Below are 27034 nucleotides of genomic sequence, written 5' to 3' on the forward strand. Positions count from 1 at the left end.
TTTTTTTTACAGCTGGCCTTATTGTATTGTAAGTATTTTACAAGTTTCCTCCTTAGCACACACAATTTGGGGAGAAGAGTATTTAAATGAATCATAAATTAGTAAGGTTTGCAGCAGGTAATTTACAGAAAATTGTGTCAAAATAATAATGCAAGAAAAAAAAAGGATTTGTTATCAGAACAAGCACGTAATTATTGCAGATGGGTAACTCAAAGCTATGAGTGCTGTGCCAAGGCTAGCTCTACCCTGCAGCTCTTTACTGAGTCCTTACTCTGAATATCTGTGCTGCTTTTGATAGACTGCACTGGTCTTTGCATTGTTAGCAGATCACCTGCAGAACTTAAAACTTACATCAGCTGTTATGCTAACTTGCCCCAGTTAGTACAATAAATCAGAAAAGCTAGTGAATATTTTACCACCAAGTAGCCCATAACTACACAAAAGTGGAAAAATGTCATAAATATATTTGGTCAAATGATATTGTTTGACCTGGCCAAACATAACAATGAGCCTGATTCAATCACACGTGCAGCTCATGACACAGCGTTTGGCGTTCCGACTGAGTGTTTCTTCTTGACTGCACCGCACACACACAAACACACACAATGGTTAAGACACAGCTTTTAGTTATGGCCCTCTGCATAAATAACTCTGCCCAGGAGAAATAAGAAAAAAAAATCTGCCTCATGTCTCTTTCATCACTACATTCGGTGCAGCAGGGCAGCGCTACAATATTAGGCTGTCTGCCCACTCTGCTCCATGCTGCTCTCTTTTTGACATTTCTGCAGATGAAATATTCATGGAGAAAGTTTCCAACATGAAACATTCATAGTGAGTGTTGTTGGCGCATTCCCCCCCCCCCGCAGCTCCCACAAATTACTTACAGCTTTTCAGTCAACCTATGTAATTACTACATGCTCTGTCAGAACAGTTGAAGCATTTATTAAAGTTAAAACGCTGCCTTCTGTGCAAATGAATGAACTTCATTAGTCATTTGACGCTTTTTGATTTCTGAGTTTGCGTTCTCGCTTTTTTCACTACATATCAATCATCCCTCATTCACACCACCACAAGCAGAGATGAATGAATATATGTAATATTGCACTAAAACAAATTAGCTTCATTCACTGCATCCTGGATGAGGTAACTTCAAAACATATTATTACAGTTTAGGATACTGTTCTAGGTAACACAGCATCCAGTTGTTGCTAACCGCCAAAAGTTATGAAAGATTCATCGCATTTAACACTTCACTAAACACTGCTACTTACACCTTGTGGCATCAAACTTTTACACCCCTGAGGTGGATCTCTGGGATTTCTTGCCAAGATACATAACTGTCTCTCACTTCCTTCCCCCATATCCTGCTCCCCTCTGAGACTTTTTTTGTTGCCTCTCTTCCTTCTCCCATTCACCCTCTCCCTAAAGTGCTGCAGTTATTAATTACATTTCTACAGCGATGGAATAGAAAGAAAGAAAGAGGGGCGATGTGAAACTTCTGTTCGATTCATCTCTGTTAGCGCTGACCCAGATACAGCTATGGATTGGCACCGGGTGGCTTTGTGTGGCTCCTTGTGTATATGTGTGCGCGCGCCAAGCTAATAGATGAAGAAAGCTATTCATGGAATGTCAAGCTGCTTTGTGTACCCACGCTAATGTTTTTTGGATGTCACAGTGTATGTTTTTGGTGCCAGGGGAACCAACGTGAGAGGGGATGATCCCTTTATCCTTGTGTTCTTGTTAACTGCTGGACGTGTGTCGACAACAAGGATTAGTAGCGTGACATAAGAATAAACTACCCAACTTAAGATGGCAAAGTTTTATAACTCGACATGAAGAATACAACAGTCATATTGTCCACATCAACCGCCTTCACAGTTATCTGCAGCGCTGTGGGCACACTTTTTGCAAATAGAGAAACCGTTATATATGTGGGGACGCAGTGGAGCCCTGTCAAGTTTTCCCTTCAGTTTAAAAACTTCCACTGTGTGATGCTAAGCAAAATGTGTCCTTATATTTGGTGTCAGAAGTTAAAAAAGCTGGAAAACTTTGTGAACCTTGATATACATTTACATGCATTTGGAGCTCAGTGAAAAAAAAGCCTAAGAACTCAGTAGAGCAGCGGTCCCCAACCTTTTTTGCGCCACGGACTGGTTTATGTCCGACAATAAAGACACCGGCCTTTAAGGTGTCACGGATAAATACAACCAGTACCGGTACAAAAAAAAGAAGATTTATTTATAACACACAGGAAAAGACCCAGGGAAACCGAGTTAACGATAAAAATGATAAAAAAAAATAACAATAACGATTGGTCCGGTACCAAATGACTCACGGGCCGGTACCAGTCCATGGCCCGGGGTTTGGGGACCGCTGCAGTAGAGCATACTAATTACATTGTTTGTTTTTTTTAACTTATTACTATATGTGACTTGAATTTATACAAAAAAAATAAACATGAAATTCATTAATCTACATGGGGAAATATGAGCTTATTATAGGAATGTACAAGTGTTCACTATCCGGTCTTTAAGCGATGACATGATGCATCCTGCTTTTGGGCTCAAACTACTCTGTGTTTAATAAGGCTGTTGTGTTTTTAACATGTTTTAATGCTTTGTATCTTGTTCTATTTAATATCAAAAATCCCCTAAAAACAGTCAGTGATCACTGTCGGCCTCTCTCGGTTTTTATTACCGCTGTTCATTTTAAAGCTCAGTTATTAAAACCTTACGATGTAACTACAGCCCAGCACATGCAGCAGTATATTAATGATTAACCTTGTATTGTGGATTATCTCAGTTGTGAAGTTTGGTCCATTTACAGCATCCTGCCATGCGACTGCATTTGTCCCTAACCATCGGGAACCTTCACGTTAACTTTTATCGAGTGCAAAAAAGTTAGCGTTCATCCTCCAGCTTCACTGTTTATATTATGCTCACATAGCTGTGTCGCTAGCGATCACGTAGGACATCATTATATACCAGCTAGCCCAACTTCAGTAACCCTACAAACGTCACTGCTGTTTAGTTTCTTGTCTTCATTTATGTTGGAAGTGATAGCAGAGCTGTACGTCTTAATTTGTTTCAGAAATTTCTCAGTCTGAACATGGTATATTATATTTGGATGGAAACTAGCGAGCTAACTTCCTGCTAACTTCTAACTCTGTTAAATTGAATAAATTCCGTTTTCATGGATGCCTGGGTGTTAAACTTAATTGCTACACCTGGTAGAGCAGCCACACAGATCATTTTATTATAGATGAAAGAATTTAGACAGTTTTTCAACTCAGTGATCCTGCAGTGATCGTTTGACTTTGGGACCTGCAGCAGAGTTTGGGCCCAGACAGCTAATGACGTCAGACTTAAAGACCGGATATGGACAAAACTACTGGGTCATCTACACATCACACCTACAGGAGCTGCTTAACCATGGAAACCCATCCAGTGAAGCTCCTGGCACACAGGTTTTATGCTGATGTTAACGCAGTTGATTGAGGAAGAAGGTTATTATGGTTAAGTAATACAAAACTAAAAATGACAACTAGATTTGAACATTTTTTTTCGTTAACTAAAATAAAAACTAGATTTACTAAGGCAATCTGCTGCTAATGACATTGCATTTAGTTCACAGGATATATTAATAATAATAATGTTAATCTGCCATGTTCCACAACACAAAGGTTAGTGGATAAACAGCATGAAAGTGTTGTTGTTGGGCTCAGAGTAGGAGGCTGATTTACAGAAAAGTATCAGCTGGCAATCAGCTCTTAAATATGCCAGTTTCCACAGCAACGTGAGACCACCAACAGAGATGGAAACGGCTCAAAACATATGTGGTCAGTGTTAAAATCATGCAATCCTATATCAAAAAGATAAAGTTGCAAAAAGGGACAGCTGTTAAACCTAAGATGTAAACAGCAGAGAGTCAATGTGAAGGTATACAGATAGCCATGTTTGTGTGCGACTGTTTGCAGCATTCTGGGTTTATATTACGCTGTCCTGCACTTGTATTTCTTGATCAGCTCACTGTTTGGGGTGAGATGTGATGACAAGTGTGTTATGATAGAGTGAATTCATGTGGGGGCTGACCCAGCCAGAGCTGCTTGGGATACAGCGCGATCTGTTCGGCGTGTTTGGGAAGCCGAGGGCCATCTGTTAACACGACAGAACCACGGTTCCCTCAGACTTGACTTATAGCAGGAGTATGGTGCGCACACACGAACACACAAACACATGCAAATTAAAAGAACGACTTTAAATTCTAGTCATAAACAGTTAGCATGTCATCACCTTACAAATTCACAACACATTCACCTTCAAATATACTGCAGATTTCAAAGCTTTTCTCTAAACCGTGCCTGTTACTTTCCTCTGTGCTCCTTCTAATTACAACTTTTATTCTCTGTTAAGCCTCACAGAACTACACTTACACTGCATGGTCCGTATTGTGTGTATGTAAACACACTTAAATAATCCTAGAAGCAGATACTACAACAGAACAAGAAAATTATTGTTTTATTAAAGATATTGTTCTATAAACTTACTGTGGATTTTAGAATGATGCCTCTATAAGGATACATCTCTTTTTTTCATTACTCTTATTTCAGCTATCATTACAGTTTGGTACATCACCTTTATATCACTGTCCAAGACTTTTAGCACCTCTGGTGTCAGTTTAAACATCCTGTTTTAAAAGCCACCCGAAAGCCCCATCATCCTTCAGAATGAGGGGTAAAAACTTCATCTAAGAGGAAGTGAATGTCTTGGGCTTTGTTTCATAGTTTCTGTTCTAATTGTTTAGCTTTTGCTTTATAACTCTACCATTTGGTTTGACCGCTTCCTGTATAAGAAGGTAGCGTTTTGGTTCCTCAGTATAAAATATACATTTTAAACAGTATTACAGCAGTATTTTTGGTAGCTCTATAACATGTACAGAGGTAATGAAATGTAGCTATCTGGCTACTTTGAAGTATGGAATACAGATAACGAGCAGATCTGCAGAATTAACCAAGCAGTGCAGTGAAATTATGTTGATTTCCTTTGCAACCCTACAATTTTTTGAAAGTAGAATTCCTCTCAGTTTTAGACTTTCTACACTAATTTGATGACACAATGGGCTCTGGGAACTTGGGCCTTTCTTCTCAGGTCCACAAACTTCAAATTGTTACTGTAAAAGACATTATAGAGTTTTTTATAGAGTAACTTTGACTACATTTAATACTATGGCTGCATAATCACAGCCAACAGCCTATAGACTCAGGCATCAACACTAAGAGCATCATTACCCTGATGCAAGCCGCTGTGTGTCAAAAGATCCAGAACGCTATCATTGTGGTAGCTCCTCGAGAGGGAGGAAGCAGCACGCAGCTATATTTACAATTTGCTGCATACACCATGCAGTGCACTGTAGCTTCACTTGATGTGTCTGCCAGAGCCAGCTGACTGTGACTCAACACAACAAGTCAACTCCAACAACAGGGCAAGGTTTCAAATTTAGCCTGAGGTGAAGCGAGTCCGACTGAATGTGTGTTCCTGCGCTCGCTCTCTGCATGTCACAACGCATCACCACTTCTTCTTCAGCGTGCACCTGTCTGTGCTTACATCACTGCATTACTACAGCCTGATACAGTGTTTGTGTAACTCTGCCACCTCCTCCACCCACGTGCATATCTTCTCCTCGTCCCTGCATCATCAGTGGAAATCTTAATGCACCTCCTTGATCACCTCTTTTCCTCTCTCTGTGTTCCTCTCCTCCATCGAGTCTCTACACATGATAACGACCCCACACATGTGGAGTGTGCCGGACACCTCAAACACACATACACAGTGTGCAGGCATGGTTTTTCTGTGGGACTTGTGTGTTTGTGTCAGTGCTGTAATTTCCTTTTGGGTAAAACTACCTAAATGTTACAAGAGACTGAGGCAAAAAAGGATCAACAGAGAGGCTGTGGGGGTCAGACATTCATCCACACTGAGAGGAGGGGGGGGGATTTGAGGATGAGATAGCTGCTCCTGCATATTTCACAACCTGTTTTGCAGCCATCTGCTCCCTGACACACTCATATGCACACAAGAATACAAAGCAACACAGCCGGGTCTACCTTCCAGGAACGTGCTGCAAATTAACAGACACCACTCCCGCTTACCTGCTGTAAGTAAACCGAGGCGATGATGGGACCATCGGGATATAGCTGAGCCTACTCACACAAACTCTCATTACACAAGATCTCAGCAGCTTCCATCTTTCATAACAATACATTTAGCAGATTTCCATGGAAACTACTTGTGACAATTCAGGCAGAGTGGTCACACCGCCCCAGGATGACCTTTTATGCCCAACAAGAGGCAGCTGCTGTGAACAAACCTGTTGTGTTCCCAGCTAATCACAACTCGTACCGATGCGACCTTTGCACGTAGTGTTTCCTAGTGAATCGGACATTCTTTTATTCTATTTGAGATCATTATTTAATAACGATGCACACGTGATAAACTAGAAATAGACCAAAGGAACAGTTTAAACCCTTGAGCGAAACAAGCTGGAGCTGATTTCAGTTTGCTGCAGTTTAATATAGCGACATCTACACATTCTGATTCTGGATGTCCTAAATGTAGATTTCTGAACTGAGCAAAGATTCAGGGACCAAATAACAAAAATTTCTTGATTGAATCTCTGTGGCCTTTTAATAGAGGCTGGTAAGCCTTAATAGATGATTTTACCTGTACCTTTTTGGTACCGATCTATAGTGACAGCAGTGAGCTGACGTTACAAGACACAATGCAAGAGACAGAAATGCAAAACATTATTAAAGTTTAACGAATACTTCTAAGTAACTAAAACTGGTCTTGAGCTTATTTCCTATTGGTTTTGATAGGTCAGTAACTTTTTTGGTCAGTACTGAATACGTTTGCCAGAACTTGTTAGTAAATGGTAAACGGTGTAAAACAAAAAAGGATTGGTATTATCATCTAGTCTTGTCGCAACTTGCAGTACTAGAATTTCAAACTTGATGCTGAAATACTCAGTGCAGTTTTTGATACCAGCGGGGGAAACCGAGAAAATTAAGACTTTTTTATAAAACATTAAGAATAGAAAAATCCAGGCCCTGTTTATTTGATGTGCTTACTACGGAGCCCCACAAGGGACATTGGAGAAAAAAACCCATAAAGATGAAGTTTTGCGAGATCTCACAAAAGTTACCCGGGTTCTCGCAGAAATTCATCTCCGTAGCTTACCATATTTTGTTGCTGATCAGTAAGAGTTGGCATGGTAGCGTCAACTTGTAAACTACGATTCTTATGAGTGTGGTGTGTCCTGTTATCATATGAAAAGTACTGCAGGAAGATTTAAAATGTCATGTTACATTTGAGCTCTGACGTCTCCTTCAATAAATTAGGTAGGCTGATTTGAAGGTCAAATAATAAAAATCTTACACAGAGCTATTTAAAACTATTTTTCTTACTGCCATTGCTTGTATTGACAATATATAGGCATACAGGGAATGATATGACCTCTCCTCAAGGTCAGTTAAGGTCAAACCTTTATAAAAATGTCTTTTATCTTTAAAATTCTGCTTAAAATCCAGCTGCCTTTGTTTGTATTGGCAAAATGTAGGGAAAGATCTGGTATATGGGGATTCTTAACATCACATTATAGTTTACAACTAAGAGCAGGTCACATTTGACCTCTGACCTCACTTTTACATTTCTACCTTTCTTTCAATGTGTTCTATCTTTAAGTAAAGTATAAAGAGAAAGAGAATGAGCTGCATAGTTCACAGCATAGTAAGAAATATACTGTATACTGTCCACTTATTTACAAATCAGCACCTATTATCCGTGACCTACTCCTACATAATGCTGGTGTAGTAAAGCTTATCTGAGCTTTACTGCACTAAACCAAGAAAACAAAAGATTGCTGAGATCTCAAAGTCATAGTAGAGCTGCTTATAGATTCTTGGCCGGTTTTACAAACTTCATGGCTCTGCATATCAGCTGATCACTTTCATTCAGAATGAAATATCGAACAAATTATTTACAGTTCTGTTTGAATTCAAGATGATGAGTAGCGAGTGTGGTAGCGACTTTTCATCTAGAGCCACCGACAGCATTTTACTTACTTAAACTTCTATGTTAACGTTTGTTTACTATTGTGATCTCGAGAAGTTTCCTCCCGTAACACCTTGAGGTTTGTGTTTCAATCAAACAGTAAACTAAATAATATAAATGTCAAATACTGCGTTTATCGAATCTACGTATGTTAGCATGCTGACAATAAGAGTTAGCTTAAAGCACAGCTATGCTAAAGTATACTTTTAAGCCCATTACCACATTTATGTTCTCAGTTCTCTGTAACACTTTCTTTTAAAAATGTCACCACGCTTTCAAATGACAAAAATGGCTTTGGTGTTGAGAGAAAATATTATTCTAACTAAAAGAAAAGAGCATCATAAGCATCTACTGAGAGAATTACACCACGTCTGTCTGAAAAACACTAAAGGAAACTCTGGAATTCTTATCTGGAAACATCTTTTTCCCTTCTCTCCCTGTCGCCACCTGAGTTTCCCTGCCAATTTAATTTTACACCAAAGTCTTCTTTTCTTGTGGTGGTGGTGGAGCAGCAGCGGTGCGGTGCTGTGAACAGTGGATGGATCACGGGCGGTGTGGAAGAGCTGTGAAAGACAAAGCCACGACAGAGAAAACAGGTAACAGCATGTCCAGCGGACTGAGAGCTGATGGGAGAGAGGCAGGGGGGCGGGGACGCGAGATGGGGCCCTACCTCCCGTGATCATTGAACTTATTAACCCTAGCCACCGTTAATGGGTGGTCGTGGTCGGTGGCAGTGTGGGGTTTTAAAAAGGGACACACAGAACATGCTGGAAACTCTGTACCTTTCAGTGTGCCGTCAGAGAGGGCCCAACTCACCCCCGGAACCAATAAATCTAGAGGAATGAGAGCGTGTTAGTCAGGCAGAGGCCGAAGAAAGCGAGAAAGGAAAGATGGCTGAAAGTTAGAGACAGAAGAGAGTCAAAGAGATAGAAAGAGGGAAAGAGGGATGGAGTAAGGCTTAGAAGGTAGCGATGAAAGGTTAAGCTGGTTTGTGTGCCTATGGTTATTTTCGTCTTTCCAGAGATTCTGAGTCCAGTTCTTTGGATGAAAAACGTTCACATGTCACAAACCAAAGGTCTCAAAAACACCCGCTTTACAAATTGTCGAGTTACAACTGCAACTGTTATAAGCAACTTTTCATTTTCGTATTGCCGTTTTACTAAGGAATCAACATCTTGCCCTTTAGCCACCCTAAAGACCAAAACAAAAAAGTATCCTGGCAAAAAATACTGAGCCAGAAATTAAGAAGAGAACCGTTTCAATGAAAAAAAAAATCAGAGAAGGAGAAAAACAAAAGCAGGGAAAGAAACTCAGAGATGTGGAAGAAGACGAGTTAAAGGGGCCTCTTGACATATACTGTGTGTACACGTAGACTGTGTGCGACAGGGTCGGGGGTGGGTTTCTTGATTGGATGAGATAGCCTTGGCGGACACCTCCTGTAAAAGCAAGATCAATTTCCATCTGTATTTCTCAAGAGCTCGACGGAAACATTCCGGTTATCAAATAAAATTATATATATATAAAAGAAATGAAAAGGTTTGGGTTTTTTGCCTTTTGGCTTTAAAAAAAGTGTCCACTGCTCCTTGTACAAAATATAGAGATATATAAAAAAGTGCCTTTGAATTAGGTTCGGCAAAATACTGCACAGGCATAGGCCTCAAATTCCCAAGAAGGGTAATGCTAGCAGAAGCTAGCGCTGTTTTGGGGGGTGTAGGAGGCAGTGGAAAGTATTAAAAAAGGTAAAAAGAAAAAAAAGCAGTTTGTCATCAACTCCTATACAGCCGGAGGTGAGGGTGGGACAGCCGTGGAATTAGCTCTAACTCCTTCGCAAATCTCACAAGCTACAGGTGAAACTCTTCCTCCTTTTCTTCCAGATTTTGGTCTATCCCTGCTCCTCCGGCTGTACTAAACCGCATGCAGAAGAGAGGAAGGGAGGGGGGGTCATCTCCTTTTCGGGCCACGGTGATGAAATCATTGACTCCCCCTCCCTCTAGCTCTGTATACCCACCACCATGCAAGCCCCATCTGTCAGCACTCACTGGGCATGCTCCAAGGGGCCATCCCAAGCACGGTGTCTACGGTAGACCAGGCAAGTTAAGGGAGGAGGGAAAGGGTGGCGGCTAACTCCAGCAGTCATCAGTCCTAATTCTGCGAACCTGCCGATTGTGGGAGCTTTTCTTAACATCCAGCTTGATTAATTATTGCTGGGGTCGAAGAAAAGCCTCCACAGTCTGCAGCAGACTCTACAGAGCCAGAGCAGGTGACCACCAGACTGGATTAAGAATTCTTTCCCTTTTACTCACGGTAAAAGGGAAAGAGGATGGTCGAAGGAAAGGGAGTTCTACCGCAGAGTAGCAACTATATTTGATACTAGCTCGCTAATTGCGTTTTTCCGTATTCGGCCAAATCAAATTAAAAAGCAAAAAGGAAAAAAAAAGGCTCAAGCTCGAATCAAGCAGGACTCAGAAAGATGTGGAAAGACTACCGACCAGCCAGCTCCTTCTCCTTACTCCGTCTCTTTTTCTCCATGCGTTTCAGTCTCTTCTCCTCCCTGCGTTTGGCCTCCTCGGCCTCCTGGTGGCGCCGGCATTTATGGAAGTTCTCCACCACCACGCCCACAAACATGTTGAGCACGAAGAAGGCGACGATCAGGAGGAAGGAGATGAAGTAGAGCAGCATCCATGGGTTGTAGTTCATTATGGGCTGAAAAACAACAGAAAAATCGGGAAGGGCGTTAATTCAGGCTGGCTGCAAACCCGGGCTCAGACGCAGTCCACTTAGATCAGCTGATGTTGATGCCCGCCCACGTCAGCTGATGGCCCATGTAATGCCCTTCCACACATCTAAAAGGCAAAGCTGCTTTACCTTACTCACAAGTGCTCTGTAGCTGCAACCTGCTTTGCAACCCACCTCCTCCTTTCATACTGTATCTGACTTCTTCAGTGTCTTATTTTATTGTCATTGCTGCCTGCTCTGTTCTGTGCTGGGCTCTTGCTGCAGACGGAAACATCAATCTTCTTTTAGCTCTATGCGGATGATTTTTTTTTACATTAAGAAGTCTTCATCATTCATTCTAAGTAATGACTGCCTGCCAGGTACGGCTGTATTAGACGAAATCCAGAAATTATATTGAACAGCCAAGGGACTTGCCATCATTTTGTGTGCGCAATTTAATATTTACCTGTTGGTCAACTCCCACAGCATCTAGCCCATCGTACATAATGTCGACCCATCCATCTTTTGACGCCAGCACAAAGAGAGACATCAAGGCCTGAGAAAGGATGACAGGGTTGAAACGTAAACACAGACTAAAGTTAGCAGCAGTTGAAAAACGTGATCAGCATCATCAGTTTTTTTTATTCATGCGTCTGTCCATCAGGAATCTTGACATTTCTAATGTCTTACTTGTCCCAGGTTGTCAAAGTTGTACTTGTGTCTGACCCACTTATAGTTGGCTTGCAAGCAGTCTGACTTATTGGTGATGTTCCTTACATCCTCTCCTTGACAAATGAAGAATTTTCCCTTGAAAAGCTGAGGAGAAAACACACACACACATACATTTGAACCACCACAAAAACACTGTTAAGTTTGTATGGCTTATAGGCGACCCTGCCGTGATTGGACTCCAGGTTTTGAAAGCTTTAGTTCAACCCTGAGAGTACATTTATGTATTTCATATTACACGATTTAGGGTGATATGGTACTTTGCCAAAGTGTGTATGTTCTTTATTGAAGCTATAAAAAGCTCCAAAAGCACATCGACACTGAGCGACAACATATGGATCGGTAGCGTTGGGAACACTGGAAGTTGAATTCTGCACTTCATGAGTGAATTTTCCAACTGCTGCCTCATGGTGTCATAACAGCCATTAACCCTTTATGACCTTACTTTACTTGGACAGATGGTTAAAGGACATTAGTGTCCTGACGGCAGACAAACAGGAGTTGGAACTCCACCAAGGCCTCAGAGCTTGTTGGTATGGATTGGTCCTTGGGCTGTTAGCCATGAAAACTCATTGCGGTCACATAAGCATACATAAGCGTCCAGGCCTATGAGTTATAAGTCGGAGAGTGCATAAAAAAATAGCTGTTTTTCTGATAGCCCTTCCAGATGTACATACGCCCAAGGTGGTTCGGCAGAGGGTGGCTACCTGCGCGAGCATTCAATCACATGTCAAATTGCTCAAGCATGCTTACAGAGTCTTCTCATTAGGTCTGTGCGTATACTCTCCATTTCCTCCCCCCCTCCCCTCTCACCTGTACTCCCAGGATGCCAAAGATAATGAAGAAGGCACAGCAGATGACCACGATGTTGCCGATGGGCTTCAGGGACGACATCAGGGTCTCTACCACCAGCTTCAGGCCCGGGGCTCTGCTGATCACGCTGGAACATGGCACACAATGGGGTATTAGTACACTATGTGTGTGGGGGGGTTTGTGCAGGACACTCTTAGGTCACTTACTGTGCAGCTCACACCAGATGGAGAATGGATGCCCGCAGCGATCCAACCCGCAACTTCATCACGCCCCCTACCCCCCAGGCCTCCACCTCAGGCACTTTTAGACATGCACGCAGCCCCTCCCTCCATCGCAGTTTGTTTATTTGCCGCGTCTCTCATTTGCTCCCTCTTTCCTTTTCTTTAAAAACACATCTCTTTGCTTATTGCAGTCAAAGAAACAGAGTCTTCTAATTAAGCCACTGGACTGATGAGGATGCTTCATTAGCACCAGCAGGGCACCTGGCACTGCACTGCACAGCAGCTGTGCTTTTCTGACAGGGAGAAACTCAATACACAGATACTACACGGAACCTAATGGGCAACGCGCTCGCCTGCACGGGCTTTCTCTTCAAGCAAGCACTAAACATTTGAGGCGATCAGATGATTAAAAAACTGCCACACAGTTTCTCAGCAGCCAAAGCCACTGAGGCGATAATTTTCTCTGCCACTGTCTATTTGTCTTAGTCTACACTGTATGTTTTTCTCCAGGCTGACAGTTGAGTGATAGAAGAGTCGATAGCACATTAAGAGAAGACATGAGATAATAAGGAGCCAAGACTGACCAAGGTCGCAGTGATCAGTAGCCCTGATCAGAGAATTACAAGTCAGTGGCTGCCCTTTTTTTCCTGTTTGCACTTCACTGGTTTTTTCTATTTTAACTATTTGTTAATTCAATGTTTCAATCTACAAGACAAGACTGAGGGAGTAATTTTTGATTTTTTTAAACTGGAAAATTGAGTTTATGATATAATAAATCATTATTTACAGGCAGATACAGAAATGTTTTGGACCTCTGTGGTCACTTCATGTAACAGGAAGGTGGTGGTCTAGAGGGGAGGGGCTAAATTGTCTTTTGTTGTTCATAACTAATCCATTTGGTCTAAAGTTAGAGAAGACAGGTGTAGCTATTAGATGTGGTATAAGGCTTAACCTCAGCTAATTCACTAAACTGAACTTCTTCATTCTTTTTCCATTATCAGCACATTTTGTGAGTATATTTCTAATCTGACAAAATAAGAAGGCAAGCTTTATATTAAAGACTACCCAGCAGGTTAAACAGGTAAGTATATCTGTGAGTTACAACTATAACGTTTATGGCTATAGCATGCTAAAGAAACTAGTTTGCATTAGCACCTTTGTGCTCCACACTGTAGTCTAAACATGGCTGCGTCTGGATGCAAAGAAACAAACATGGCAATAACCAAATGTTGAAGCTTCAACATGTGAGTACAGAACCCAATCAATGTCACAGCCTGAAAACATGTCAGAGGAGATTGCTTTAATCAGTGTAGACATATTTATTGCCAGTATTCATTGCACATTCTTTCTTCAGGCAAACAGGAAATGGGATGTGTTGTCTAAAAAACGTTAATCTAGCAGAGCGAGGGATCTCAAATCTGAGAATCTCTTTCAGAATCTCTTTGCAATGTTTGAACTTTTACATGTTATTGGCTATAATTTTGTATCCTGGGCAAAAATTTGAAATGGATTTATGCGTCTTTGGTGTCTTTCTGGTGTAAGTAGGCACTGTTGTTAAAAGTGAAAAACCTTGTGGTGGCTGGTAGTGCTCCCTCACATTGTGGTTTCCACTCACCATCTTCAAAAGAACACCCCAGGTCCTGTTCACATTTGGTCTTAATATTTAGTGGTTCAGTCTCTGTGAGAGTCCAAAATACTGTAATGTGCTCAAGAACAAAGTGCCTCAAATGTGTTTGACTCACTGCCATAATAGGCTGAGGCTCCACATCTGGCCTATAGAGGGTACTAGTACTCAAGGAGTGCAACTATGAATATCTCCTGGGATTCATTCTCCTTTTCTTTGACAGCATGTTTGCATTCAGTCCCTTGGTAATGACAGTGATCAAAGTCCAGTTTCTGTCTGTAGTCATTTCTGGTAAAAAAAACAAACAAAAAATGATCAAATGACGTCCAGGTTTTACTCATATTTCTTTTCATGGCGGATTTTAAAGCATTTGATTAAAATTATTCCATTTACCTATTTAAATTTACCAAGTGACTTTATTAACTTTTTACTACAGTTTTACTAAACTGAATAGGACACAGAGCAATGCTTGGTTTCCACCAGGAAAGTTGTTAAGAGTCATTGCTTTTCAGGAGTTAACAGACCAACATCCACCCAATAATACTGCATGCTGTGTGGCAGCTGTGCGTCATGTAGCTTCAGCTCTAACTGCGCAGTGCTTTAGACACACTGCTGCTGCTGGTGCCAGGAGAGAGACGGACTGTGGGGAAACGGTTTAGCCCTCAGTATTTAGTAAATATTAGACGATCAGCTGACGAAAAGACATGTACAATATTAGCCTACTTCTTTTCAACTTTTTAAAACTTAATTAAGTGTAAATGACACTTCTAAGCTCCATCCAACCATTTTCTTCCACTAATCTGATTCAGGGTCACGAGGCAGGGCTGGAACCTATCCCACCTGTCATAGGCAGAGAGTAGGGTGCACCCTGGACAAGTCACCACTGTATCACAGGGCTAACTCAGAAATGCAACAGAACAAACCCCCACTAACTGCATGTGTACCTGCGTTTGACAGGAAATCAAAATACTTGGAGAGAATTCATGCAGACATGGGGAGAGCATGCAAACTCCACTCAGAAAGGGCCTACCCAGATAATGGATTTACAAATGGGACCATCTTGCTGTGAGACAACAGTGCTAACCATCGTGCTGCCTGTTACGGCCCTAGAAGGGCCTTCCTCTCCCAAAAATTTTAGGGCATGGGGGAAAGTAACACTGCCAAATTAGTATTAAAAGTAGGCTAATACAAACATTAGTAGATTAATAGTTGTAGCTAGTGCAGGGGTGGGCAACTCCTGTCCTGCAGGTTTTAGATATTAGCCTGGGTCAACAGACCTGAATCACATGATTAGTTTGTTACCAGGCCTCTGGAGAACTTCAGGACATGCTGAGGAGGTCATTTAGCCATTTGAATCAGCTGTGTTGGATCAAGGACACATCGAAAACCTGCAGGACACCGGCCCTCGAGGCCTGGAGTTGTCCATCCCTGAGCTAGTGTCTAAAAAACATAACTCAGCGTATGGTAACAATGGCAGGGCTCACAACCTAAAACCGCACAAAATACTTTGGACTTTGAACAGCAGAACCTCAGCTGTGCAGACTAATGAATAGCTAGTGGGATAAAACTGATACAGGGCAGCTCCGTATGGTATGCTTATTTCATGTTGAAACAATCCAGTGTCAATGTCTGTCTTCCTCTCAGAGTTCAAAGACAGGTGTGTTCGGGTAACTTTTGATTCAAAACTGGCCATAGTTGTTGTTGAGCATGCGAATGGTTCTCTTTGCGCTGGTTCTGGAATGGACTGATGTCCTGATGTACCGCTTCTCTCTCCCTATGATAGCTGAATGAATTCCAGCTCCACCACAACCCTGAATTCCATGGATGGATGAATCGACGGATCGACAGTTGGTAGCTTAGGGGGTAGATCATATTACCTACTAACTGGAAGGTTGGTTGTTCGATCCTTGGCTTCTCCAGTCTGCATGTCAAAATATCCATGGGTAAGCTACTGAACCCCAAGTTGCTCTCCAATGTGTTTATCGAAGTGTGACTGTGTGTAAATGTGTGTCAGTGTTAACTAGAAAGAGTTCAGGTGTAGCATGCTAAAGAAACCTCCTGCACTTTCCTGCTCATTGTGTCAGATGTTTAGTTACTCCTCGGCCTCCTTTAGCAGTAATGATACCTGTAATAAATGTAGCATATTTGCAGCTCTGGAGGCCAGGATTACTGAATTGGAGACTCGGCTTCGCACCCTTCATTCACCCGTAGCTAGCCAGGCCCCTGTAGCTGGTGCAGCCGAAGATAGCGTAGGCCCCGCTAGCTGTTCCCCGGCAGACCCCAAGCAGCTGGGGAAAGAGGGCGGCTGGGTGACGGTGAGGAGGAAGCATAGTCTTAAACTGAAGCCCCAGGTACACCACCAACCTGTTCATGTGTCTAACCGTTTTTCCCCACTCGGCGACACACCCGCCGGGGGTCAAACTCTGGTAATTGGTGATTCTGTTCTCAGACATGTGAAGCTAGAGACACCGGCAACCATAGTCAGTTGTCTTCCAGGGGCCAGAGCAGGCGACATTGAAGGAAATTTAAAACTGCTGGCTAAGGGTAAACGTAAATACAGTAAGATCATAATTCACGTCGGCAGTAATGACACCCGGTTACGCCAATCGGAGGTCACTAAAATCAATATTGAATCGGTGTGTAACTTTGCAAAAACAATGTCGGACTCTGTAGTTTTCTCTGGTCCCCTCCCCAATCAGACCAGGAGTGACATGTTTAGCCGCATGTTCTCCTTAAATTGCTGGCTGTCTGAGTGGTGTCCCAGAAACGATGTGGGCTTCATAGATAATTGGCAAACCTTCTGGAGGAAACCTGGTCTTGTTAGGAGAGACGGCATCCATCCCACTTTGGATGGAGCAGCTCTCATTTCTAGAAATATGGACAAATTCATTAAACCCCCCAAAATATGACTATCCAGAGTTGGGACCAGGAAGCAGAGTTGCAGTCTTACACGCCTCTCTGCAGCTTCTCTCCTCCTGCTACCCCCCCAAAAACCCATCTCCATTGAGACTGTGTCAGCTCCCAAAAAGACAAAAAACAAACTAAAAACCAGCAATAAACAACTTAAACATAAAAAATCACAAAGAAAGAACAATACAGTATCCACATCTGAACCAAAGAGTAAAACAGTGAAATGTGGATTATTAAATATTAGGTCTCTCTCCTCCAAGTCTCTGTTAGTACATGACTTAATAATTGATCAACAAATCGATTTACTCTGCCTTACAGAAACCTGGTTGCAGCAGGATGAGTATGTTAGTTTAAATGAATCAACACCCCCGAGTCATTCTAACTACCAGAAATCCCGAAGCACAGTCCGAGGGGGCGGTGTGGCAGCAATTTTTCACACCAGTCTATTAATTAACGAAAGACCAAGACAGACTTTTAATTCATTTGAAAGCCTGATGCTTAGTCTCGTCCACCCCAGCTGTAAAACTCAGAAACCAGTCTTACTTGTTATCATCTATCGTCCACCTGGGCCTTACACAGAGTTTCTCTCTGATTTCTCAGACTTTTTATCTGATTTAGTGCTCAGCTCAGATAAAATAATTATTGTGGGTGATTTTAACATCCATGTAGATGCTAAAAATGACAGCCTCAACATCGCATTTAATCTGTTATTAGACTCAATTGGCTTCTCTCAAAATGTAAAAGAACCCACCCACCACTTTAATCACACTCTAGATCTTGTTTTAACATATGGCATAGAAACTGAATATTTAACAGTGTTTCCTGAAAACCCTCTGCTGTCTGATCATTTCCTGATAACATTTACATTTACAATAATTGATTACACAGCAGTGGAGAGTAGACTTTATCAAAGTAGATGTCTTTCTGAAAGTGCTGTAACTAAGTTTAAGAATATAATCCACCCACTGTTATCATCTTCAATGCCCTGTACCAACATAGAGCAGAGCAGCTATCTGAACGCTACTCCAACAAAGGTCGATTATCTTGTTAATAATTTTACCTCCTCACTACGTACGACTCTGGATACTGTAGCTCCTGTGAAAACTAAGGCCTCAAATCCAAAGTCCCTGACTCCGTGGTATAATTCTCAAACACGTAGCCTAAAGCAGATAACTCGTAAGCTGGAGAGGAAATGGCGTGTCACAAATTTAGAGGATCATCATTTAGCCTGGAGAAAGAGTTTGCTACTTTATAAGAAAGCCCTCCGCAAAGCCAGAACATCTTACTATTCGTCACTGATTGAAGAAAATAAGAACAACCCCAGGTTTCTCTTCAGCACTGTAGCCAGGCTGACAAAAAGTCAGAGCTCTACTGAGCCAACAATCCCTTTAACGTTAACTAGTAATGACTTCATGAACTTCTTCACAAATAAAATTTTTATCATTAGAGAAAAAATTACCAATAATCATCCCACAGATGTAATATTATCTACAGCTACTCTTAGTACCATCAATGTTAAGTTAGACTCTTTTTCTCCAATTGATCTTTCTGAGTTAACTTCAATAATTAATTCCTCCAAACCATCAACGTGTCTTTTAGACCCCATTCCTACAAAACTGCTCAAAGAAGTCCTGCCATTAATTAATTCTTTGATCTTAATTATGATCAACCTATCTCTAATAATCGGCTATGTACCACAGGCCTTCAAGGTGGCTGTAGTTAAACCTTTACTTAAAAAGCCATCTCTAGACCCAGCTGTCTTAGCTAATTATAGGCCAATCTCCAACCTTCCTTTCATATCAAAAATCCTTGAAAGAGTAGTTGTCAAACAGTTAACTGATCATCTGCAGAGGAATGGCTTATTTGAAGCGTTTCAGTCAGGTTTCAGAGCTCATCACAGCACAGAAACAGCTTTAGTGAAGGTTACAAATGATCTTCTTATGGCCTCTGACAGTGGACTCATCTCTGTGCTTGTCCTGCTAGACCTCAGTGCTGCGTTCGATACTGTTGACCATAATATCCTATTAGAGCGATTAGAACATGCTGTAGGTATTACAGGTACTGCACTGCAGTGGTTTGTATCATATCTATCTAATAGACTCCAGTTTGTACATGTAAATGGAGAGTCCTCTTCAGACACTAAGGTCAATTATGGTGTTCCACAGGGTTCAGTGCTAGGACCAATTCTATTTACATTATACATGCTTCCCCTAGGCAGCATCATTAGAAGACATAGCATAAATTTTCACTGCTATGCAGATGACACGCAGCTCTATCTATCCATGAAGCCAGGTAACACACACCAATTAGTTAAACTGCAGGAATGTCTTAAAGACATAAAGACCTGGATGGCCGCTAACTTTCTGCTTCTTAATTCAGATAAAACTGAGGTTATTGTACTCGGCCCTGAGAATCTTAGAAATATGGTATCTAAGCAGATTCTTACTCTGGATGGCATTACCTTGGCCTCCAGTAACACTGTGAGAAACCTTGGAGTCATTTTTGACCAGGACATATCCTTCAATGCACATATTAAACAAATATGTAAGACTGCTTTCTTCCATTTGCGCAACATCTCTAAAATTAGAAATATCCTGTCTCAGAGTGATGCTGAAAAACTAGTTCATGCATTTATTACTTCCAGGCTGGACTACTGTAATTCTTTATTATCAGGAAGTCCTAAAAACTCGCTGAGAAGCCTTCAGCTAATCCAAAATGCTGCAGCAAGAGTACTGACAGGGACTAGAAAGAGAGAGCATATTTCTCCTGTTTTGGCTTCCCTTCATTGGCTTCCTGTTAAATCCAGAATTGAATTCAAAATCCTGCTCCTCACATACAAGGTCTTAAATAATCAGGCCCCATCTTATCTTAATGACCTTGTAGTACCATATCACCCTATTAGAGCACTTCGCTCTTGCACTGCAGGCCTACTTGTTGTTCCTAGAGTATTTAAAAGTAGAATGGGAGGCAGAGCCTTCAGTTTTCAGGCCCCTCTTCTGTGGAACCAACTTCCAGTTTGGATTCGGGAGACAGACACTATCTCTACTTTCAAGATTAGGCTTAAAACTTTCCTTTTTGCTAAAGCATATAGTTAGGGCTGGACCAGGTGACCCTGAATCCTCCCTTAGTTATGCTGCAATAGACGTAGGCTGCCGGGGATTCCCATGATGCATTGAGTTTTTCCCTTCCAGTCACCTTTCTCACTCACTATGTGCTAATAGACCTCTGTGCATCGAATCATATCTGTTATTAATCTCTGTCTCTCTTCCACAGCATGTCTTTCATCCTGTTTTCCTTCTTTCACCCCAACCGGTCGCAGCAGATGGCCGCCCCTCCCTGAGCCTGGTTCTGCCGGAGGTTTCTTCCTGTTAAAAGGGAGTTTTTCCTTCCCACTGTCGCCAAAGTGCTTGCTCATAGGGGGTCATATGATTGTTGGGTTTTTCTCTGTATTTATTATTGTGCTATCTACTGTACAATATAAAGCGCCTTGAGGCGACTTTTGTTGTGATTTGGCGCTATATAAATAAAATTGAATTGAATTGAATTGAATAGAAAAAAGTGCTTGTATGAATGGCTGTGAATAGGTTTGAATGGGTGAATGAAGTATGTTGTATTAAACACTTCGAGTGCTCAAGTAGAAGAAAAGTCCATTTACCATGGAAGGACGGACACGGATGGATCGATGCAACTCATAACGTTCAGATCTCTGAAAAGACACGTCTATTTTGGAATACACATAACCAACCTATTCAAGCGGTTGTGTGTTGAGCAGCCTGAATAATTGAACAAGATTTTTGACCAGTTTGCTCTAGTTCCCACACACTGCTGAGTCGCATGTGAACACCTCAGATGAGCCTCTGTACCTTTTCACGTCCTTTCAAACCACACTCTAACAAGTACGCTGAAGTGAAAAGGCTTATTAAGGAGAGGAACTATGGAGAGACGAGGCTCTTACTCTAAGTCAATACACTCTGATGATGCGGTACATGAAGGACACGCTGCAGTGGGCTTCTCTCCGTTATGTCTATTTGCATATGGCACAAAAAGGAGGATGATGGGAAGCTGAATGGAGAGAGCAGAAAGAAGTTTGCTTTGTCTGATCTACCTCTCTGCATAATTTCATGGCGGTGTCCTTGTTTTGCACTGCACAAAGGAGCAATGAGGAGCGTGCCGCGATCCTCACCACCTGCACACATGCACCACCCATCTCTCTCTCTCTCCCGCTTCCTCTCCTTCCACCACCAGCTTATTCCTCACACCGAGTAAAGGGAACAACAAGTAGGGCAATAAGTGGCAGCCGTACTCCCACAGTGCAAACACTGGGTGTAATTAAGCTACGCCGAGAGATAGAAATAGGGAACAGAGGGAGGAGAGGAGGGCTGATGAGTTGCAGGAATACAGAGGGAATAAAAAATGAGGCAGCTTTTCTTTTCTTGCTTTTTTTCTTGCTTTTTTTTGGTCAGAACTTTGCCTGTCACTCCACCTAGCTCTGTGAATTTTCTTCTCCTTTTCAGCCCCCAGCTGGCGTTCCTCGTCATCGCTTCAGCCCAGTCTCTCATTGTGCTTACAGATATGCAAAAGAAAGACAGTGACATGTCACATTGCAAGCTTACACACTTGTAATTATATGTTATAAGTCAATTAGGCCACCAGCATTGAGGTAATTACATCATCATCAGCTGACGGATGTGCTCAAAAGGCTGATCCGACAGAGGTCAACCGCATTGATAAAGCAACCTGCTGGCTCTCTCTGACCTCGACACTCTGGTCTGCCTGCGATGGAGCTCGGTGGCAGCTATAACTAATGGTGAAGGTGGAGAGGGTTTTGGGGTAGGGGTTTCTAGGTTTCAGCTTAATTGTCAATGAGCTGTAGGTGCTGTGGGGTGACATAAAAGTGCCATTTGATGACATGGGGTGCTAACTCGCAGGACTTCCCCGAGGACTGCCCTCAGCTCAGGTAGTGGGCTTGATGAATGACTGCAGAGGTGTGTGCGTGCTCCCTGTTAAACAAAGCCGATGCATCATTCTGTCACATGCACAGACGCACACAACACACACACGCGTGCAATGAATGCTGTCATTAATATCTCTAATGAGGAGGAAACAGCAACAGACTCCTGCGTAACGCCTGTTGCAGTAAAACTCATCCAACGTACACGGCTAGTTTAGAGCAACCGCTTCACCTTATCGCACTTAAGATGTGGAAAGTGCATATTGTAAGTAAGTATTGTAGCTTTAAAAGTTGGTCGTCTAAGTTGCCACAGCTTTTAGCCCCTGAGGACATGACTGATTGTTGATTGAGTTTTCTTCTCATATAGGCGTCGGCAGCTCTGATGCTGCCTGCGTGAACCCCCATGTGCCACCGCGGGGCCGGAGGGGAAAACACAGACGAGTTCATATTTAATTAAAATACCCAGTGAGTGTGAGTTTGCCACAGTTGAATTGGGGTGATAACAAGCTGATATTGAAGGAAATTCTGTAGCTTTATGAAGCTGCGTCTGTTTTCTGGTGTGTTTAGGGAATTTGGGGGACTAACTGATTTAATGTTACAGTTTGGAAGTTTTACACATACATTATTCTGGTTGAGCGGTTGCTGTAATTTGTTATTTAACAAACTGGCAAAATGGTAATGACATGTTCTAGTAAATATTTTTAAAAGGGCCCTGTTGTGCTCATTTCCTGCTTCATATTTTTATTCTTGGACTCGACTAAAGTAGCTTTGCATTGAGTCATGACTGGAAAACAATCATTTGTCTCATACCGGGGCTTGGCGCAGCTATTCAGTTGATTTTCTGTTGGAACCAAGTCATTTTAGCTCCTTTCCCCTTCCCTTTAAGCCAGTTTTCTTCTGATTGGCTGCCCCTTGTAAACAGAAGGTTTGAACAGCTGGTGGGTTGGGCTTCTGCACTTAATACAGTCTTAATACAGGAACAAATAAGGAAAAAAACTCTGGAATTGAGCATGATAGTTTGGCATCCTCCATGCGACTAAGAAGAAATTGGTGGTTGCCCGTGAGATTGACTATTTTCATTTATTTATTCATATTGTTCTCGGTGACCAAATGCGAGTAGTTGTGGCTACCAGACCTAAGTGGTGACCTTGAGGTTGAGGGTGCAACACCCACAGGTGGCAACAACTTTTAATCGCAAGGTGACTGTTCACGTTTCTCGAGTTGGAGGCAACCTGTGTCTAAATATTTAGGATCCTAACCCAACTGACAGCAGTCCGAATCATTCTGCCCCTATGAGCTGAACTAGGGGACACAACTTATCTGGATGCGGACTCTTTGTATTCTTGTTGTATTCAGAGACATGTTAAAGCAGCAAGCATGCCAACCATTCTGCAGTTAACCTGGAACGACTACCTCAGTACTTCTAGAGGACTTTCTGAATTTCTGTTTCAAATCTGTGAGGTTCATGTGAATTTTAGGCATCAATAGATTTGGATTTTCACTGATATATCATGGTTAATCACTGTATCTACAAACTGATTCAATGATTTATCGTGGTTTTGACACATCAAAGTCACTATGAAGACAGCAGATGACAGCACGTGGGCACAGTCCCAATGACCATCTTTGATGCAACCCACTTAAAGGCAACACTATACAAGATAACAAGTGGTAATAGTTTTTTGTTGCACTATGGTACCCAACCACTGTTTTCTTTAGTGTCACTACAGTCTAAGTAAGGACTGAGCAGTTACTGTCGCTGAAAGTTAAAATCTGATATTAAGAATCTTACTTGGACTACTTATATATAAGTAGTCGTTATATATATAATTTCAAGAAGTCACCTTGAAGTCCCACATTAACCTGATGGCGAGTCAATGCACTGAAATTCTGTTCTTAAACTAATTAAACTAACTGGTCTATGTTGTAAATGACAATAAAATACCTATTGTATTCTATTATTATTCAGACAAATAACACTAAATTGTCCTGGTACTGGGTCTTTGACCCAGTATTTCTTTGTTTTCGGACTTGTTTGTTGGAATATTCTATGTGATTCATAGTTTCATGGTTATATTTACGTTGTGTATAAAGTATGCTTTAGTTAGCCTTCAGTTCTTAGTCATCTTAGAGTTTTCAGTGTCTAGTCTTCCCCTGTGTTTAGTCAGCCTTGTTTTCATGTTTGTTTATCTCTTGTCTCAGTGTTTGCTGTCCCCGTTCCAGTCCCAGTGTCAAGCCTGTGTGTCTTAGTCTCTGTCTCCGTGGTTACCTTACTTTCTGTCTTAATTTGATAGTCTCTCATCTGATGTGTGTTGTGTCCAGTTTTGCTTCCCCTGTCTCATCAGTGGGATTAGTTTCAGCCGTGTCCCCACCTGTGGTCAGTTTCTTCATAATCCCCGGTGTAATTATGTCCTCAGTCTCCCTCTGCTCGTTGTCATGTCGTCAGCTCATGCTGTGTGGTTTTGTATTTTTCTGCGAGTTCCATTTTTTTCTTAGTAGTTTCCATGTTTTCTAGTTTCCGGTTCGTAGTACCTAGCTTCTCCCTTGCTAGAATTGTGTTTTTTGTATTTCCTTCGAGCCTCTAAGTTTGGTAATAAAGCTGCTTTTTAGTTAATTATCTTTGTCTCCAAGTGGTGCACCTGGGTCCTGCCAAACCTAAATAATCCAGTTTCTGCACTATGTAGCAGCTATCAGTGGTCCTGCATTTTATCAGATTTGTTTTATTTGCTTAAATGGAGAGGAAAAGTTAGCTAGTCAGCTTGTGAGGGAATATGAAAACGTGAGGGAATATGATTTGACATCTAATGTTGCTGTTCGTACAACGTCCAGTTAAAGTTTGAAATGATCTGTGCCAACACAGCTACAGGTGTCACCACTCAGCTGTGTCTGCATCTTACCGATGAGGCTGGATTGAACTTTTAGCACTTCAGTATTAGTTTTAGTAGTAGCTAGCTTCAATAAGCACAATTTTTTGCTGATAATTGTTTCACTTCTGAAGTTGCAATTCAGTCAATGTTGTCATCTTCCAAGCAACAGTTTTAAGTACGCAGTACACTATAATCAGACTAAACTGTATAAACCAGAGCAGCAAACTTATAGCCTAATATAGCCTTTAATGCTGCACTCCTTCTTATGGATTAAAAGTTAATAACTTAAACATGATTTTTGGCATTTCTTTCCTGTAATTCATCTGCGGCCTCAGCAGAGGAGAGAACCAAGCTGCACAGCTCAGCTCTTTCTTCTTCTCTTTTTCTTTTTCTGTCTTTTCTCTCTCCTTTGCTTTCTGTCTCTCTTTGTATCGAGTCTAGATCTGCCCATCGTTCGCTGCCATTCTGCATCTCTGTCAAACTGGTGACATCATGCCCGAAGGAAATTGTTGCCCTTTGCTCCTAAAAATATTTCCCCCAGACTCAAAATGGGTCCAATTTCCTCTTGTAATTGCTTCATATTTTTTCTAATCTGACTTTAAAATCGTTGCTAGCCCTGTTAATACAAACTCAGCTGTCATCTGAGGATTAAATAAGGCAGGGCGTATAACAGGAAGACTTAAAGAGGATTCAGCGGCATTTAGAAACAGGTGAATCTCTTCAAGCATTCACAGTTGCACCAGATTTAATTAGGAAGCCCCTCATTTGACAGCAAGCTTATACTTTTAATGTCACATTACCATTTCAGTCAAGATCACATTTGTGTGTGTGTGTGTTTTTTTTTTTAAACTAAGTCAGTACCAGGGCTGAAGAAAGACTGAATTTTTGCATTGAGGGATTCGATTAGTTACAAATTCATCCCACAGTGTGACTACAAGCCCAAACATATATCCATAATGAAATATCCACAGGAAGATCACGGGCTTTCTAAAAGGGCACTCACAGTGATTCCCCTGCCAAAGCCTGTGCCAATGCAAATGCCAGTGTCAGTGCCAATGGCAATGTCAATGCAAAAGCCAATTCCCTGTTTAGATTTTTGTTTTCCTTTTTTTTGCAGAGAATAATTGTGGATCCACACCAAATTCCACTCAGTCCTTCATCTGCCCATGCTTCACTTCACCAACAAGATCAGTGCAATTCAGCTCAGTAGTTTTGCTGACAAGATTGCACTTTGCAAGAAGTTGCTTATGAATCCTCTAAGGCAGGGGTGTCGAACTCCAGGCCTCAAGGGCCAGTGTCCTGCAGGTTTTAGATCTCACCCTGGGTCAACACACCTGAATGAAATGATTAGTTCATTAACAGGCTTCTAGAGAACTTCAACACATGTTGAGGAGGTAATTTAGCCATTTAAATCAGCTGTGTTGGATCAAGGACACATCTAAAACCTGCAGGACACTGGCCCTCAAGGCCTGGAGTTCGACACCTGTGCTCTAAGGTCTAAGGCAGGGGTGGGGAACTCCGGACCTCAAGAGCCAGTGTCCTGCAGGTTTTAGATCTCACCCTGGGTCAACACACCTGAATCAAATGATTAGTTCATTACCAGGCCTCTGGGGAACTTCATGACATGTTGAGGAGGTAATTTAGCCATTTGGATGAAGGACACATCTAAAACCTGCAGGGCACTGGCCCTTGAGGCCTGGAGTTCCCCCACCCCCGGTCTAAGCTGTCATTGGTGATAACTCTAACTCAAACAAACAGAAAAACCCTAACACAAATATAAATGGAACACTTTTTAGTGCATGTCAGTGAAAATGGTTGTTCTTTGTCCCAGATCGAGAAGACTTGAGAGAACAATTTAATAAAAAAAAAAGTTGCAAATTGTGATTGGCTAGGATTGGTGTCATTGCCAATCATTTAGACCTCAGAGGGTTAATGAGATAATTATTTAAGCCTTTCTTTTTTAGTAACATCCGTAACCTCTAAACAGAACATGCACAAACTAGTAAAGATTAGAAGTTAATGATTTGTTACAATAGTTTAAAAGAGACTGTATTTATGCCTCCATTTCTCATTCAACCCACACAATCCAACAGTCT

The 27034-nt window shown here is 41.8% G+C and overlaps 1 protein-coding gene across 13 annotated transcripts in view; it reads right to left on the reverse strand.

Moving 5' to 3' along the window:
* Positions 1-27034, reverse strand: part of cacna1g (calcium channel, voltage-dependent, T type, alpha 1G subunit) — a 316565-nt gene that overhangs the window by 37418 nt on the left and 252113 nt on the right. For 9 of the 13 annotated variants that reach the window (XM_025909653.1, XM_019362827.2, XM_019362823.2 and 6 more), the window contains 5 exons: positions 12366-12492; positions 11514-11639; positions 11290-11379; positions 10619-10811; positions 8891-8941 (listed from right to left, as the gene is read on the reverse strand). In XM_025909653.1, coding sequence (XP_025765438.1) covers positions 8891-8941; positions 10619-10811; positions 11290-11379; positions 11514-11639; positions 12366-12492 — 587 coding nt within the window. Of the gene's footprint in view, positions 1-8890; positions 8942-10597; positions 10812-11289; positions 11380-11513; positions 11640-12365; positions 12493-27034 lie in introns of all 13 variants that reach the window. The other 4 variants (XM_013273535.3, XM_019362825.2, XM_005448007.4 and 1 more) reach the window with 2 other exon arrangements.

This window comes from Oreochromis niloticus, linkage group LG8 (assembly GCF_001858045.2).
Source record: "Oreochromis niloticus isolate F11D_XX linkage group LG8, O_niloticus_UMD_NMBU, whole genome shotgun sequence".
In the NCBI taxonomy this organism is placed as follows: domain Eukaryota; kingdom Metazoa; phylum Chordata; class Actinopteri; order Cichliformes; family Cichlidae; genus Oreochromis; species Oreochromis niloticus.